At 39.6% G+C, this 18,728-nt stretch overlaps 1 protein-coding gene across 1 annotated transcript; it reads left to right on the forward strand.

Annotated features, from left to right (window-relative positions):
* Positions 1-105: 105 nt before the first annotated feature.
* espl1 (extra spindle pole bodies like 1, separase) lies at positions 106-17,559 on the forward strand. The gene is made up of 32 exons (XM_079459527.1): positions 106-328; positions 959-1,055; positions 1,671-1,976; positions 2,073-2,804; positions 2,933-3,022; positions 3,111-3,222; positions 3,595-3,722; positions 4,176-4,369; positions 4,447-4,689; positions 5,044-5,188; positions 5,321-5,486; positions 5,598-5,734; positions 5,823-5,957; positions 6,079-6,195; positions 6,460-6,628; positions 6,792-6,920; positions 8,691-8,847; positions 9,010-9,119; positions 9,202-10,409; positions 10,958-11,366; positions 11,448-11,588; positions 12,354-12,567; positions 12,683-12,876; positions 13,093-13,220; positions 13,339-13,461; positions 13,558-13,701; positions 14,090-14,254; positions 14,406-14,510; positions 14,611-14,726; positions 14,817-14,900; positions 14,990-15,154; positions 17,030-17,559. Exons 2-32 carry the CDS (start codon positions 975-977, stop codon positions 17,229-17,231), a joined length of 6,549 nt encoding a protein of 2,182 aa, XP_079315653.1. The 5' UTR covers positions 106-328; positions 959-974; the 3' UTR covers positions 17,232-17,559.
* The last annotated feature ends 1,169 nt before the right edge of the window (positions 17,560-18,728 follow it).

Consider the following 18,728-nt stretch of genomic DNA (forward strand, 5'->3'; position numbering starts at 1 on the left):
TATTCAGTCAGTTCCTTTTTATATTTCTGAATCCATTAAGTAGCCTGTTTCTCTCGTCAAATCATCAATTTAAAACTTTAAACTTGCCTCTAAACTACGTTAACCATGATTCTTTTCATAGACGTGTCGTGACGTCACCGCAGTTTCCCGATAGGCTGTGCGGTATTTTAAACCAGTGCGCGATTTCATACCGTGTTCTACTACTGCTGTCAACAAAATTACGCGGACGCAAAAGTGGAGGTTTGAAGTGCCTTAACGTGGGCATTTATGCGACAAGACACACAATTCAAATAGATTATTCCTTCATTTTAACCCTTTGCTGAGCATGGTAAGTGGCACGCTAATAAGTTTGTTTACGTGGATTGGAGGGCTCGGTTAGCTAGCTTACATGCTAGTTTTTCATTTTACTGTATGTTCAAGATGATAATGATATTAAAATACAATTCTTTTTGAGATACAAAATAATACTGAGCGTTCGTGAACAGAGGCTCCAGAAAGAATTTGACCGCTAATAAGTGTAAAAAACCAAGTGACATCTGCAAACAAATGGTGCTAATTAGACCATTGACATGATAGTAGCCATTTGTGCTATTACTTTTAACCAAACCAGGGGTATTTTCAATGATAGCTTTCCGTCACTTTCGCTCGCAGGGGTCCTAGACTGCAGATAATTGTTCCAGGTGTGACGTTAATTCATCATATTAACTATAAAAACGTTTGACAGACAGAAATGGTTAAAATGCACGTTTTAATTTTTGAACAATTTGTTTTTAAATGTTTATGATTTCAAATCTTACAAACTTATGCTAATAATGTCTTTGAGGAAACAACTGCATCTACTATACATTTCAGGCCGCTATGCTATGCTATGCTATATTGTTTATGAAGGATCTTTTTCTATGACAGTACAGCCTTTATTATATGAAATAATCCCTTTAACAAGCAGTTTGCTTGTCAGAAACAACAGTGAAAACATGAAGTGCTTGAGAACTGAGGAGTACATCCAACAGCTGTCATCTGTAAAGGATACCATAGTTCTTCATGAAAACCTGAAGGTATATAACTTATTATTTTATATGTAAATTTGCTGGTGAAAGTGAAAACAATTACATGTTTTAATAAGTTAATTCTCCCAAAAAATATAATTTGTCAGTATCTACTCACTTCTTTGCACTTGGTAACCAGAGTGCAGATTTGTTTTTTAAATAAGGGTGTTTGGAGTTTTCTGGTTGCATCAAAAGCATTAACGAAAACAAATAACGAAATTATCCCGAAGCCATATGAACAGGTTTGGTGAAAAAAAAGTGTTTACATCTTTGTTGTTGCCATAACAACTGGTTCACCTCAAGATAAACGCTGCAGAAGATATGGCACAGGTCAAAACTTCATCAACAAATTGTACATTTATGGATTATATACGTGTATATACATTTATTCAACAAACTTGCTTATATGCCTTTATGACACTGTTTTATAACGCTGTTGTGTTTTTGACAGCTTGAGAAGGGAGTCAAAATTAACTTAGATTGTAACCAGACCACCCGAAACACCTTTTCTTTTACAAAATCTCCATTTCATTTATGAAGATTAAAGAAAGGCACCAATGGATTTGGATACAAATTTGTATATATCTTTGTTTATTTTTGTTGTACTTTTTCTTTCTGGTTTAGAAACACGTGGATGATGGCCTCGGTCCATATGGACGCACAATGTGTGATCGTATCATCCGGGCGTGTAACCAGCAGCTGGGCAGTGGACCGCTGGGCTCTACACATCAGGAGAGACTAGTGGACTTGGTTGAACTGGCTATCCAAGGGTATGAATTTGTAGAAGAGTCCGGAACGCAGAACAACCCATGTTATCTGGAAAAAATAGTATTCCACATTCTACAGAAAGTCGCCTCCCTGAGAGCTCATGGTCCTGCTAGTCGACTGGGTCGACTCATGTACAGAAGACTGAAGCGTTTGTCTGCAGAGGTACAGTTTGCCATTATATTATTGACACATTTAGAATATACAAACCATATTTTTCAGAAGGCTTATAATATGTCTTTGCATAATTTTTGTTGACAGACCAACGACTTCCAAGTTCTGGTGCGGAACTGCTTCGCAGTATTATGGAACAATCTCCAGACTAACGATGCACGTGGCTCTGCCCTCTCTCCAAGGGACAGACTCCAATATCAGCTGCAAGCTTTGACGTTCAGGCTCTTAGAACAGGAGTCCATTTCGACATCTAAAGTGCCACTGTTTGTGGAGGAAGTGGTAGCGGAATATGAACGATCATCTAAGAGTTTGACTCACGACAATGTGACTTTTTTGACCACAGAATTACAAAACCTTTCCCTCGTCCCTACAATAAACCCGTGCTCTGAACAATACTCTGCACAAATGTTACCAATGCTTCCTGTGAAGTGTGAGATCTTGTTTAAGGTCTGTAAGCTGCTTTGTAAGTCAACTCATTTTTCAGAAGAAACTAGTGGGTTGTTGCAAGGTGCTCTAGAGGGGGTCAGAGGTCACGATGTTCTGCGATCGGTCTTGAGTCTTGCAGATCGGGCAGTGCAGCTGCAGTCTTGTTTTGGTTCAGGAAGAGAGTGCGGTAAAGCTTTCACTGAATGTGCTCGCATCTTAAGGGGGCTGCCTAGTGTGATGTCTGGCTCTGAGTGTCATGCGCTGCTGGAGGCTTGCCAACTTGTTATTTGGGCGGTGGAGGCTGGCCAAAGTAAAGGGATGAACATAGCCACACTGCTGACTTCTTTCTCTTTCCTGGAGGAATATCAGGAACTTCTGCTCGGACAGCAAAAGGTTAAACCATATGATCATAATTGATACCTACTGATATATGCATTACATTTATAAGTATTACCTGGAAATTTAACCCACGGTGGTGTACCATTCTAAAAGATATAAACTTTTATCTTTTTGTGTTCAAGGGCTCTTTTTCACAGCAGGTGCAGTACTCTCTTTGTTTCAGTTTCTACCAGGGCTTTATTAGCACGTACGATAGTCTTCACGCGTCTCAGGTAATGCACTGAACTGTTATGTGACATCCAGGTTTATGATGTTTAAATGCATCGAATCAAGGATTGTACACATTATGTGTGTCATCAGGTGTCTGCGGGCGATTATCTGGACAGAGTACTTTTGTACTGCCAGGCGACAGCAGGACGCATGCTGACTGAACTGCGGACACTTAACAATGATAACTTCTTACTTAAAGCAGGTATGGCTGCCTGAATTCTGCCCACTGTTATGTACTGGATGAAATCCAGATTGAAATCTGATTGTACATCATATTTACATAAACAAATATAGTTTGTTGAATTTTGAGAAAAAAGTGTACATGAATGACTTGTACGTATATAGTTTGGATTACAGACACTATTACTTGATATAAGAATTGTTTATTTTACGATTTTGTAATTTTCTACTATCGTAAAAAAGATCTGTTTTGCATCATGCCTAGCACAAGTTTTATGTGATAAAACTGTATGGCGTCTTGTTGCATTTCCTTGATTTACATGATTGATTTACGTGTTTTTAATGATTGAAAAGACTTTAAAAAATATTTTTGCCTTTGTGTCATCCCCTGTAGTGTGCGCGGTGAATAATGTGGTGTACGAGCTGTTTAACAGGAAGCTGTATGACGGAGCGTTTGGTCTGGCTGTGATTGTGTGTCAGGAGCTGTGTAAGGACTGGCCACCTTCTCTTCCTGTGGATAGGGTAAGGATTCTAATAATTTGTTACATTAGACTACAGATACTCAATTTAAAGAGATAGTTTACCTCAAAAACGACTTGTGTCATTTTCTCACCCTCATGTCGTTCCAAACCTACATGGCTTTCTTTCCTCTGCTGAACACAAACGATTATATTGAAGAATGTTGGTAACCAAACAACATAGGACCCCATTGAATTCCATTTTATTCCAGAGATTTCCCCGAAAAATATTTTGTGTGCCACAAAAGAAAATCATTACATGTTTTGAACATTGTGAATCAATTATGACAGTTACATTTTTGGTTGAACTATCCTTTAACAATTTATGGTTATGGAATAATTTCTGGCTTTTCTCATCATTTTCACTTTTATTCTAGTGTCAGATTCAAAGAGAATGCACAAACAGCACTATAAGCTTGTACACTTTTGAAATATGCGTGTTTGTTTATGTGTTCAGGTCAATCGCTGCTTCATGCTGACAGTCCAGTGTAGCCGGCGGGGCGGTCAACCGGAGCGGTCTTTAGACTGGATCGTACGCTGGATTCAAGTTTTAGGAACGCAAGTTTTGGATCATCTTGCTGAACCTGTGTCACTATGGGTCAAAACCAAGTGTGATGCAGCCCGGGCAGGGGAAGATGACACACGCCTAAGGTAACTCACACTTCACAAAAAGTGAGTAGTAGAACGAAAGACTGGGTATGCTGAACAACACTTTGTCTTTTTGGCAGAACATTGAGGGATGGGTTGGCGGAAGTGTCAATGGATGAGGAGACACTCATTTGTTTGTTAGAGGAGGAGTTGCGTTTGTATAAAGAGCAGACAGGAGACACAGCTCAGGAGCGCTACAACACTCTTTGCGACCTCTTGGATATCTGTCACGAAGACACCTCGCACAAACTGAGACGGGCTTCCTACCTGTGTGAGATGTCACAGGTTGTGTGCTACCAAGACTTTAGCCAACAGACTGATTGGTAGGTTAACATTAAAGTGATAGTTCACCCAAATATTCTTTCATCTTTTCCTCACCCTCTTGTCATTTCAGACCTTTATGACTCTCTTCTGCAGTACACAAAAGAAGAGATTTTTAAGAAAGTTGGTTACCGACCATCACTGGCCTCCATTCACTTCTTATGTATGGACAGAAAACCAATGCAAGTGAATGTGGAACAGTTAACAATATTCTTCAAAATATCTTCTTTTGTGTTCTATGGAAGAAAGGAAGTCATACAGGTTTGAAATGACAAGGGAGCCAGTAAATTATTACAGAATGTATATTTTTGGGTGAACTATCCCTTTAAAACACATTTTTTGTTTATGGCAAACAGCTCAGCAATTGACTTTACCCATGAGGCTTTGCGATTGTTGGAGGCTGAGCCAGAGACTGCAGAGAATGCTGATAGGCTCAAGGATGAGAAGGCACATGCCTCCCTGTGGCTCTACATCTGCACCCTTGAGTCCAATCTGCAGCAGGTTAGTACCTTGTGAAAGTACACAACCAGTTTTAATTTGCTTGACAGGTTTATTTTATAATCTCAAAATTCTAAATGGTTTACGCTTAGTTTTAGAACCCCAAAACAGAAACATTTTCTTGAAACATTACAGGCTGTGGACATGGAAAAGCGACTGCGTGCAGTACAGGCAGAGAGTAAAATGGAAATGAATGCGGATCCTGTTCCAACTAATGATCTGGAGTATGAGGACAAACAGAAATCTCAAGAGAGCCAGTTGGTCTATGATGGACTACGCTTTAATCTATTGGCCGATAGCAGTAAGTCATTTTTTGACTTGGGACCACTTTCCTGGAAACAGGGAACTCTCTCCTTTATCTATTATTAACATACAGTTGAGACATGCTATTGATTTGTGTCTGTGTGTGAAGAGCTGAACGAACCTCTGGATAAAAGTTTGTCTCTGTGGCGGAGTCTTCTCAAGGGGTCCTTACCTGCTGTTAGAGATCCTAAACTTACAGCATCCTCAATCACACTGATGGCTGCCCTCAACATACTCATGGGAAAAGTAGGTCCACATACACTCACTGTCATCTCAAACACTAATGCTCTCCAAAAGCTCTTGGTCTTTTAGATTTAAACATTTATTTTTTCAGCACATGCAAGCTCTGGAGGGATATCAGCTCGCTGGTGCTTTATTTCGTATCCTCGGAGATTCTCAGAACAGTGCAAATGCCCGTTGCCACTCTGCCAGGATCCTGTTGTATTTAGGATCCCCTCCGCTCGCCCAGGTGACGTTATATTATGCATTGAAATATATTAAAGAAATGTTGAGAGGATTTATTTTACATGGGTTTTTAAATAGATTTTAAGTACCATATCGAAAAAGTAGTTTTTCTGTGTGTGTTTTAGTTGGAGTTGGAGAAAGCGGAACAGAATTTGACCTCTGACCCAAGCTCAGACGTAATGTCTGTTATATCCATGACTGCAATGCTACAGAAAGCACAGATCTGCTACGCTTTAGGACAGGTAACACAAAGATCCTTTGTAGATGAAGTCTCATATTTTACTTTTTAATGAAAAATGCTTGAAAACAGGCCAGTTAAAGTCCAGTAAGAATGATCGAGGATAGGTGTCTTTTTTAGAAAGTTTTTTTGTGTGATCATTCTCTAAACCGCAAATGAGAAACTATTAAAACACTCATTTGTAATGTCTAGTTTCAATTTAGTGGTCAGCTGTAAAAAGCGGTTATAGTACAGAGATGTTCCTTCTCTCTCTCTCTCTTGCTCTCAGGTGAAACGTGGGGTTCGTTGCCTGATGGAGGTGATAAAGGAATCCGCTCAGCATCATTCTAAGAGCTGGTACCTACTTCGAGCACGGGCACTGCAGACCGCCAGTGAATACTTGAGTCTGGACTCCGAGACTTTAGACTCACAGCTGCGCCAGAGCATCATTCAACATGGTCAGCTTACCATTTAACACATTTACATGTTAAATGTAGATCTTTTTAAAGTTTCAGTGAAGCAAAGATAAAACCACCTTGCTTAGTCGCAGTAAAACAAAAGCGCTGCATTTCACAGATACACATCTATGTGTGATAATGTTTTTGTGGTATTTTGTTTTAGGTTTAAAAACTCCAGATACAGCCCAGTATGAAGGACTCAAGCTGTTGTGCAGCTTAGTGATGATGTTGCTGGGCAACGGGTTTTATGGCGCTCCCGGACCAAACACAGACACTCGCTTTGTAGATCAAGGTACCAAGTTGTTTACCACAGACAATAATTTTGCATCAGTATGAAAAAAAGATTAAAAAGCTAAATATTCATTTAGCTAAATATAGCAAGAAAGTGCCCTGAGGGATTAACAACAAAAATGTAAGAAAAAGTAAAAAAAAATTATCGTCTTGTTGTTTTTATTATAGAATTATTTTATTCCATATGTATTTATTTTAGACTTTTCGTTAAAGATGAGGTTACGCAGCGTGTGGGTGTTTCATTCACTGGATGACGTGTGGGCGTGCTTTTCCGGGAGAATTGTCCAATAAGGGACTAATAGCTTCTTTACACAGGCGAGTTAAGGCGTCTCTGTGGCGGATTCGATTTCTGTGTAAAGACCCTCCTCAGACCCTAGTATCAAAGGCGAATGTGATGCAGCTCTAGGTTTAGTGTAAAGAAGGCCCATTAAAGCCGCTCTAAACTACGTCATTCTTTGCCACGTCAGCGGAAAGCCAGAGAGTGAAGATGAAGCCCAAAACACAGTGACATTTGTTTTAGGCTTATAATAACAACGCAGTTAATAAAAAAATTTATTAGTTAAAAAAAAATACCTTTCCGATACGCGTGACACGATCACAAGTACCGCAGGAGTTTACTGTTACTTTTGCGGATGGGTCAAAAATGTTATCAATCGAAAAACAACGCTAAAACAACTTTTTGACGTCTTTCAATATGCAGTGAGGTGCCCGATAATAACAAATTTCTATGGAGCGTTTGTTATAAAATTTATTTTAAAACTTGCATGTATAGCCTAATATTGCTTTTATTCAAAGTATGCATTGTTATTATTAGTGTCAGTGTTTTTGGAGTTTATATCGTTAAATTTAAGACCTAATTTTATTAGCGTGTTCTTAGAACTGTGCTTTTGTAGTTATGTTCAGCATTATTTCACGTAATTTGAATTCCTATGTAAATGCATTTATGCCCCTTTAGAGCTGCATTAACGGTCTGTGTAAATACACATTTTTGTGGTTTTATGCCGCTTCAGATTTGGTTTCTGTGACGCATTTGCTGTATAGAGAGGCCATTAGAACCGTTGTAGAGTGAATCAAGCACAGAAATACTATGTCATACGTTCAATTCGTTTTCTGACAAGTTGACCATGTTAAGCTTAAGAAGCCAGGACATTTAACAGTGTAAAGAAGTCAGAATGCATGAAATTGCATGTTACCTCACCTTAAATTCAGGTTTGGTAACCCCTGGGGGTTTGTGAGGGTATTGCAGAGGTTTCGTTAGATGTTACACTGTATGTCTATGATTGTAATTTGTTAAATTGCACAGAAATGTTTCAAGATTAAAATATCAATAATTATGGAAAATACTACTGATAGAAATTATAATGGATAAAAAAATATGTTTTTGAAGATGAACGTACTATTAAATTGTTGAAACTTTTACTTAGAATATCAAGGGGTATAATGTCTGGTAAAGATCTGGAAACATCTGCTGTGAAGAGACATCTAATAAACGTCTTAGAAAGGGCAGCTTTACATACATTTGAAATGATAAACATCTTACAGATATCTTCTAGATGTCTTTATGGCATTTGTCAGGAAAGGTCTCTGAGACGTATTGCAGATGAGCAAACAATAAAAAAAGTCTTGCAGATGTAAATGCAGACAGTATGTGTGCTATCATGAAGTGGGTTCAGCTGACAAAATGTTCGAAAACCCCTGATTTATATATTTTATAGTCCATGTATTGTCCGAAACATTAATGTGGACAGAATGTGTGTGATTTTTTCCGTAGGAGACAGCGTTGTGTTTAAGTGGCTGTTGTTGAGCGAGGTTCTGGTTTGTTCTGAAAGGATGGTGGCTGTGAGGAGCAGCAGTGGGGCCATTCATGAAGCTAAAGCTCAATGTCTAGAGGCCCTTAAACTGGCCACCAAATTGCAGACCCTCAGCCAGTAAGTACATACCCTGCAGGGTGTGTAAATACATTAACATACATTTCTGACACTTTTGGCAACTGTCCAGACACACAATATACATAGATACTAGACCAATGTTAGATACTAGACCAATGTTTGTGTGAACTTTGATGTTTAAAATCACGTATCTGTTTGTAGCTGTGCCGAGCTGTTGGTATTGAAAGCAGAGCTGGAGTTGATGAAAGGAGCTACTGAAGCAAGTGGTTTAGATCTGGAGCAAGTCCGAAACTTGTTGGATTTGTGTACAGGTAATGCAGTCAGAACCATTCGGTCAACATTTATTACTTGTATATTTACTACTGCTATTAATAGTACCTCGTCTGCATGTAGATTTTGGCCACGCCCAACAACCGAAGAGCGATGTGAAAATAAAACCACGCAAAGGTCGGCCAGCTGTCCCTGCTTCTTCTGGTGATGTCCTTGAGGAAGATGAGGATCTGAGTGGAATCCTCAGCTCTCGTGCTCTTCTCAAGGAGCCTGTCGAAACCATGTCTAGATTAGGAAGTCAAGGAGCATCTCCCCCCCTAAAACCCAAACGCCATCGATGGCTTTCCTGCCTGACCCATGCTGAGACCTGCTCCAGTCCATGCTGCACAGAGCTCAGTGTGGTTCAAGTCAGTATCCATTGGGCCCTCATACAAGCGGACCTCCAGTCGGACCAAGATCTATCCCACCGATTACGCCAATGTGCCAGGAAACGTTGCTGTGGTGGTATGACTAAACTCCAGAGCACTCTGGCGGCTCTTGTGTCTCCTAACAAATCATCGAAACGATGTTTGACAGTGCTCCAGGCCGAACTTGGTAAGGTGCATTTGGCCTCCGTGCTTCAGCTAATCAGAACGGGAGAGAAAGGGCAGGCTGCAGCCTTGTGGGAGGAAATTGAAGCGGGATTGGAGGCAGTGAAGCCGAAAGGAGCAATGACACCAGAACTTGTGCCCATCAGGGCTGCTCTACTGGGAGCTAAAGCTGTGGCGTGTTGTTTAACATTAGCCATGAAGAAACAATGCACACCTGAAGAACTTTTCTCTTCTGTCTGGGGATGGAAACCATCAAAGACGAAAACTCAATTAAAACCCAAAACAGAATCAAGGCATAGAGCCAAAAGCCCAGTTTCTGACAAACCTCTCCCAGAAGCATGTGTTAAGAGCCAAACTGACAGTAAAATAGAGCAAGATAGCAGGAAAACTAAAGAATCTTCTGTAGTGTCTAAGAAAGCCAAAGACTCTGTGCCCAAAATTACCATTTCGAAATCCTCAATAGTTTTCAAAACGCCCAAACCGAAAAGGACGTCCCGACCAAAGTCTGTGTCCACTACCACGGGCGTTGGTGATCTGAGAGCATTTGACTTCACAAATGAGGTGCCTGAGATTTCAGTCAACTTCACACCCTTGCTTACTCCTGCAGGCCATCGCGGGAATACAAAGTCTAAAGTTGCCCCAAAGGGATCATTCGAAGTTTACAAAGATTCTTCTCCTGTAGATATGAAACCGGTGGTCGTACCCGCAGCACCTAAACGGACCAAACGCTCACGCTTTAAGGTTTGATACCTTCAGTTTCTACTTTCTACTGATTCTCACTAAACAATAAGTGCTTATTATTAGCTGTTCTTGTTAAAGGCATGGTTCAACCAAAACGTAAAATTCTGTCTTCATTTACTGCCCCTAAAGTTGTTTGAAAGCTGTATCAATTTCTTTGTAGTTTCCCATTTTCTCAAAATATCTTTGTGTTCAACAGAACAGTTATGGTCCACAATTTACTTCTACTATGGTTGTCAATGGTGCCCCAGAACATTCTTCCGAATATCATATTTTCTGTTAAACTGAAAAATCATATAAAGGTTTCGATTACATGAGGATGAGTTAATGATGACAGAACTAAAAAAAAATTATGAACTATCCCTTTAATGTAACTTTTACAGTTTCTACCACACAGCATGTAGACCTTACTGAATACACAATCTCACCCATTGCATTTCTTTAATAAAATGAAAATAAGAGTTATATTTAAGGCTTCAGGCTTAGCAGAGATGTTAAAGCTTGAGACATGCATCCTCAAGAGCTAATAAATGTCTTGTCTTCTGTCTCAGGTTGAGTTCAGTGATGAGAGTGATACTGAAGCTGCACCTCCCACCATAGTGGAAAAGACTGAGAAAAAGCGAAACGCTTCCAACTCCAAAACCCCTCGTACCCTTAAATCATCAGCAAACTCCAACCCCAGTGACACCAAAGTTCCTGTAGAACCAGATCCTCCTCGAAGAACAAGGAGCACTAAGAAGAGCACAGCCCTGCCCTCTACCGGCTGCCTCTCTTCTGAAGAAGACACTAGTGTTGCCCAACAGACACGCCCACGCAGGGGCAGACCAAAAAAGAGTCAGAGTTCAGATGTCACAGAGGAGCCAGAAAGGATGAGGATGATTAAAGAGGATGAAGATGAGGTTCTTTTGAATATCAGCCTGGAGGAGCTAAGATGCTCTGACACCGAGATGAAAGACACAGGTGTGTGTGTGTGGAACAATACTGATGTAAATATATGGCTCGGATTCGGATTGCACTAATGGTTGGTGTATGTGATTCTAGGCAGCCCAGATGCCGATTGTGAGGTCTTGAGGAGAGATCTGGCTGCCGATGTAGGACAGGAGTGTTTCAGTGAGATCAGGAGGGCTGGACAGAACGGCCCTGGAGCTCACACACCCCTATCACATGCAAATACTGCCTTAGGTAAAACACGGTCCGTTAAGAAATACAATAGGAATTGGTAAATGGTAAAACATCTGAAACCGAGCTGAAAGTACTTAATTCTTGGGGATGGCTAAAATGAACTTTACTGTTTTAAATTTATACGGGATAAATAATATGTTCTATTCGGGCTGGTACAATATCAGATTTTTACTACATGATTATCGTTTGCCAAACAACACTATTGTTGAATCTGTACAAAGCTTTTAAAAAAATGCAGTTGGTCAAATTCTTTGTTATGATATCATATGTGCACTCAATAATTAAAGTTATTAAAGGGCTAGTTCACCCAAAAAAATTAAATTCTGTCATCATTTACTCACCCTCTTATTATTTAAAACCTTTGACTTTCTTTCTTTTGCAGAACACAAAAGAAGATATTTTCAAGAAAGTTGGTAACCGAACAGCACTGGCCCCAATTCACTTCTATGGTATTGACCCAAAACCAATGCAAGTGAAAGGGGTCCAGTTAACAACATTCTTCAAAATATCTTCTTTTGTGTTCTGCGGAAGAAAGTCATACGGGTTTGAAATGACAAGAGGGTGAGTAAATGACAGAATGAACATTTTTGGATGAACAATCACTTAATTTCACAGTAATTGTCAATGCAATATTGCAACACCTAACTTCTAAATCTACTTTTGTAGATATCTCCTGTGTGCAAATTCCGGGGTTTGCTTATGTTTCATGTTTTAATGAACATTTTTATAAAATATACATCTGTTTGTACATCTTTGTGTATTTAGCTGACCTATCAGTGGAGGCCGTCCAGTCGTACCTGCGCTCCTCATGGCTCCTTTTCCATCACTTCCCACCTCCTTCTCTTTATCCTCACGTCTGCTCACTGCTCGCTCAATCACTCGGTCAGACTGATCCTGTCACCACAGCAATGCTTCACGCACAGTCGCTGGGGGTGTCCACACGCCACCACATGACCCGTCACGTGGTTAGCCAATTCAGGTATGAACTACATTGAATGGAGAATGGTAATAATTAAGCTCATTTTGTCTTCTCAATGAAAACTATCTCAACCAAGATTTGTATAACACATGTTTTTTATTCACTTTCTCTGTAGGAAGCTTAAGAAATCAAGTAATGATGTAACAGAAGGTCTTAGTGCTCTGAGTCTGGAGGAAACATCAGGAGTGACTCAGTCTCAGAAACTCTCTACACTGGAGAAGATCTTTTCTTTCAGCTCATCACACCCTACACAGTTTCCTCAAACACACTGCCAACAGTTCACAGAGCAACTGAAAGACCTGCCAGCAGGTGACACACGCTCAGCTGGTTATATAACTTCACTTTTTTCTCACAAAGTTTCCCATCTAAAGATGTAATTTTGTGATTGGATTTGGATTCAATTTATTGTCATTACACACATACAAGCACAGTGTAACGAAATGTATGTCAAAATGAGACAATTGGTTACACCTAGTCATTTATGAATACCACAGAAATGACACAGACTTGTTATTGTTGTCATAGGAATAACCGTGTGCATGCTCTCGCTCGTGGGGGTGTATCCCGATGAGATTGGCAGCACTATTCTTCTGACCAGACTGCAGCGAGACTCCGCCCCAATTACAGTGAGAATCCCTACTACAGACAGAGAGGTATACATGTTATCACAAACATGTGTTCTGTTTAGACGTATTACAATCACGCACCACTATATTAACATTAAATAAAATTTTAAATGCACTACTTTTAATGTTTAAATACATTATTTAGCGTTGTGTTGCCGTGCTATTGGAGGAAATGGATGGAGTGTTGAAGGGGCAAAAGGAAGTGAGCACAGTGGCAGAAAAATCCCAGTGGTGGGAGGGAAGGAAGGCTTTGGATGCTCGTGTGGAGGCAAGACAAGATGCATTGGTGTAAACTAGAATAATGTTGGATGTCCTGAATGTGGCATTTGATGGGGATTGATATGTGATCATTTTCTCTTATCAGAAATTGCTAGAGGAAATGGAAGCAGCGTTAGGGGTGTGGCGAACTTTACTTCTACCTTTGATCCCTGACCCTGAGCTTGAAGTTCAGATTAAACAGTTCCAACAGGCACTGAAAGGAACAAAGATCACACAGGAGATCCTCAAGGTATTTGGTGACAATGCTGTGAACATGGACATATTAACTTTAAAGGGATAGTTCACCCAAAATAAGATATTTGGAAGAATGTTTGTAACCAAACTGTTCTAGGACCTTATTGACTACCATAGTTTGAAAAATATTTCGTTATTCTGAAGAATGTAGGACAGCAGGCAGTTCTGTGGCAACATTCGTCCAAATTTCTTTCTGTGTTAAACCAAACAAAGAAATGTATACAGGTTGGAACAACTAGAGAGTGAGTAATTCATGACAGAATAGATTTTTGGGTGAACTATCCCTTTAAGCGGTTTGTTCAAACCTGCTGTAGAGCACTGACATGTGTTTAGGATCCTCAGGTCTTAGATTGTGTTTCATGACTCTCATCATCTCTCTTAAGGTGGTTCTCTCAGCATCCCCACTCCTCTCCCTGCCTGACCTACAGTCTCTTGTGGACGGGGCGGGTCTGCAGGACAATGACTTCCTGGGGCTTCTGCAGGGGGTTGTGGCTAAACTGAGGGGGAGGGAGGAGCCAAAGGGACATACAGTTCTTATCTTGGACAAGGTAGGTTGTCATGTCCCTTGTGTGTAATAGTTACTGAATAAGTATTACATTTGAAAAGCAGTTAAGCAGTGTTACGTGACAGTTGCAATTCATTTTGAGGTATTTATTGCTGCTTTGTCGGTTTCATCTAACACAATATTGTTTTCTGCAGTACTTTCAAAATTTACCATGGGAGAACATTGCTTGTCTGAAATCTCGCTCTGTCACTCGCATGCCGTCTTTACAAGCGGTACTTGGTCACAGTCATCTTAGAGAGGTATGTATCTGTTACCTATTCAAGCATACAGAATTTTTATCACATGCATGAAAATCCACTTTTCCCCTAATCCTATAATTGCTTTGTTGTCTTTTACCAGATGGATTCAAGCAGTGTCTTGTCTTCTGGTGTGAATCCTAAGCAAGTTTATTATGTGCTGAACCCAGATGGGAACCTGCCTGACACTGAGAAGCGCTTTAAAGACTGGTTTACCGGGTAAGTTTCAAATGCATGCAAACTGGCAGTCACAATTGCGTAACCAATCCAGCATACAGTTTGGCATTTGTCCTGTCTGTGATTGGCTAGTGAGCGTGGGTGGCAAGGTGTTTGTGGATCAGCTCCTGATCCAGATAAACTTCAAGAGGCTGTCACCACCAAAGATCTCTATGTGTGAGTGATACTGATCAAGGCATCATTAACTTAATGTCAAGCAAATTTCTCTTCATTTTGTATTATGTATTTGTGCCTTATTTGTGCAGTTACATAGGTCATGGAGCAGGAGCTAGATTTCTGGATGCTCCGAGGGTTTTGAAAGGGCCTGTGCGGGCAGCAGCCCTGCTGTTTGGCTGCAGCAGTGCTGCTCTCAGTATACTTGGCAACCAGGAGGGAACGGGGATCATCCTCAGCTACCTGACTGCTGGATGGTAATGTACACATCAATGTCCTATAATAATGATTTAGTCTATTGTGGAGTTAGTATGTAGATGTCATAATACATTTTCCAGGGTGTTCCAGATCTTTCTGAAAAAGTTGATCAATCATTTTAGAGAAAATTAGGGCCCTTAAAGGCAGAGTAGATCATTTGGAAAATGCTAACGTTTTCCTGCTAGCAGTGCAATCATACGATCTCTCCCTCTCGCGAATCATACTCCAACGCCACGCCTCCTCCAAAACACGAGCGCATGCAGAAGCTGATCGGTTCCAGTGTAGTCATGCCATATTCACCAGTGTAAAAACATTATAGTACAAAGTGAATTACGTTACTACAATAACGAACATCTCCAGGTACCTGCTCTCTGTCCGCCATTGCCCAGCTGCCTGTACATCGCACATGAGCGCGCTGATTGATGTATGATGTCTGCGTGAACAGGGTGCCCAGTGGGATGCAAAATAGGCTGACTGAAAATGTACACAACGTATCATTCCCCTCGGACCGAGGGCAGTAATTGGTCCAAAATGTATTGAATCACTAATGATATATAATTTTAAAAATACCAATGTTTCGCTTTACTTATTGATTGCTATCAGGATGTTTAGAGACTTTCAACCAGCATGACAAAAACATTTTTGGACAGGATTGCCTACACTGCCTTTAAAAAGTCTTAAGTGCCATTTTCCATGGTATTCAATTGTGTATCATCTTTTCATATTTCTCCAAAGATGCTGAAGTTTGCCAGAATTGAATCATTGCGTAGCATGGATTGTGAGCAAAGCCGGCCCGATAAGCGAACTAAGCGGCTGCTTAGGGCCTCGACACCACTAGGGGGCCCCAAGCTTTTTGGGGATATATTCATTGCATGCAATGCCAGAATGTTTTCTGTGGTGTGTGTCAGAATTTGTGAAATTACTGACTAAACAAACATTGCAATATCAAAACAAGTGAGGTGGCCAATCAAATGAAAGGAGGCAGGAGTTACAGGGACCAATCAAATCAAAGAAAGCTACTGCGACGTTTTCAGCTGTTCAGCAAGACATTTTAGTTTTAAAGTTGAAAGTTAGTGACTAAAACACTCAATAATTGACAACTGTAACTGAAAAATATTCACTGATGCAAACAACAAAATGCTGATTTACATATAAAAATATGTAATTTAAGTGATTTGTGTATTTTATAATTATCTGTCAATTCAAATAAGGTTAAGAGTAATTGTGTGCATGTTGTAAATTAATGGTTATCAAGTAAATACATGGAGTAGGGCTGTGTGTCTTTAGAAGGGTGTTTATTGGTTGTGGTAAAAAAAATTTTAAAACTGGAATTTATTGTTCAATGCATTGAACAAATGGCAAAGATTTTAGAGTCTCTCTATGGTCTGTGCTTATAATTTAAAGGGACAGTTCACCTAAAATTGGAAGTAATGAAATTATCAAATGTTTTGAAAATCACAATACACTTGTAATGCAAGGTTTGTGTGTTTTAGTTTTTATAATGCAAATAATCAAAGATTGATAATAGTCGATTGTATTGGGGCAAAGGGGTCCTCAAATAAACTTTTGCAAAGGCCCCCGTAAAGGTTTAGGCCGACCCTTATTGGTAGGTCTATTTACACCCGGTTGTTAAACAACCTCGTTGACTAATTTGAAAATGTAAGTTTTCCTCCAAATGTTTGGAGGATAAGGAGTTGAAACCATGGCTGAGGGCCGTCACTGGAAAAAAACGTGAGGCGTACTGCTCTGTGTGACAGAAGGCGATCAGCGACTTGCCCATATACATTTTTATTCCTTCAATGGAAAGTCAGATATTATTCCCTTAAATATATTGTGTTATCGCTAAATATTTGTTTAATTTTTTTCTCCACCAGCCCATTGGTACTTGGAAATCTGTGGGATGTTACGGATCGTGATTTGGATCGCTTCACGTCAGCTCTTCTTCAGTCCTGGCTGTCTGCTGACCCTGGCTCCTCTCTTCTTCAGTATTTAGCCCAGTCGCGGAACGCCACACACCTCAAACATATAATTGGTGCCGCACCAATTGCATATGGATTGCCTGTGTACATTCAATAGCTCAGATTTTAAATAAAAATTTTATGCACAAGTTGTTTATTTTAACAAATGATTTTTGATCTCTTATTTAAAGTTAAGCTCTGTTGTATAAAGATAATTTCATTGAAGGAACTTGAAATCTAGGGCTAAACAAATTGTGTCTAGGAGATCGACCGATTTGTTTTTCTCATGGCCTAATGATTTGGTTTTCTCAAACATTTCGTTTTACTAAATTAGTTTAATTCACCTTTTACAAGTTCTCTTATATTTTTATTCCATACATTTTTATTTCCTGTGTTTTTAAATAATATAAAATGCTGCTTTAAAATAAAATGCTTTCATGACCGATTCCCTGACTTTTCCAATTAATTTGGTGTGGCAATGATGATAAAAATGTACTGCAGTTCACAATGTCAGGATGTCCATCTATAGGGGCTGTGCGTCTGGTTTCATTAAAACCGATTTCAAGCATAAAAACAATATTTAGAACTATGGGGCCGGGTTTTCAAATGTTTTTGTCAACTTTTTTTAGCTTAATTATTTACTTGAGGGACCCCCTGAGATTAAACAAAAATTAAGAACATTTGCATGTTTATCTTCAAAAAATTTTTATTTTTTAATCCATTTTAAAGGTTTATATGACATCGCTAATTAATTGCTTTGTTTGGCCAGTTAACCAGTGCATAGTGGTTGGTCGAGCACTGCAAGCGTGTAACGCCTCTCACCATATTTGGAACATCAGGTTCCAAAGCAATTGTACTTACAGGTACGCCCAATGGCGTCGCCCACCTTACTTTGGGCGGTCTTAGTCAAATCATACCAGTGATGTAGATTTGTGGGGGTGTGGTTAAACAAGGCGTTTCAGGCAGTTCTGGGTGAGCATTCGCTTTTAAATAGAATGCATATTTTGTTCCGACACTTAAATTTTTGCAATTTTACTTGTCTTATACATGCATGGGCAACTTACCACAGACACATAAAAACACGTGTCCACACCATATGACCCCTTTAACGTTTTAGTTTTACATTAGTGTTTGATAACCATTGTAGTTTTTTTGCCTGTAATATTTCTTTGCAATTTTATATTTTTCTCTCAAAGTAATGGAAACAATTAAATTTATTTATACAGCGCTTTTCACAATGTACATGGTTCCAAAGCAGCTTTACAGGAGAAAATTTGAAAAACAATAACAAACACAGAAAAGGTCAAACACACTACAGTGCGTGGTGTTTATAGATCAACCAAGATCATTCTAGCAAATAATATTGAATAAATGCAGTCTCTCGGTGAGCAAGCCAAAAAGGCCCTGTGGCCAGGAAGCCAAACTCCAATTATAAATAAGTGGGAAAAAAAACCACGTCTCCTCTGACGTGTCACAGCTGCACTAAGTGACTTTGATTAAACGTTACTGAGTAAATGTTTATGAAAAATAGGGAGAGCTTATTTCCAGTGTTTACATTAAACACAACACTAAAGAGTTGATCAAAATTATTGTTTTATAATAATAAGTTGTTTTT

The sequence above is a fragment of the Barbatula barbatula genome (assembly GCF_947034865.1).
Source record: "Barbatula barbatula genome assembly, chromosome: 7".
NCBI lineage: Eukaryota > Metazoa > Chordata > Actinopteri > Cypriniformes > Nemacheilidae > Barbatula > Barbatula barbatula.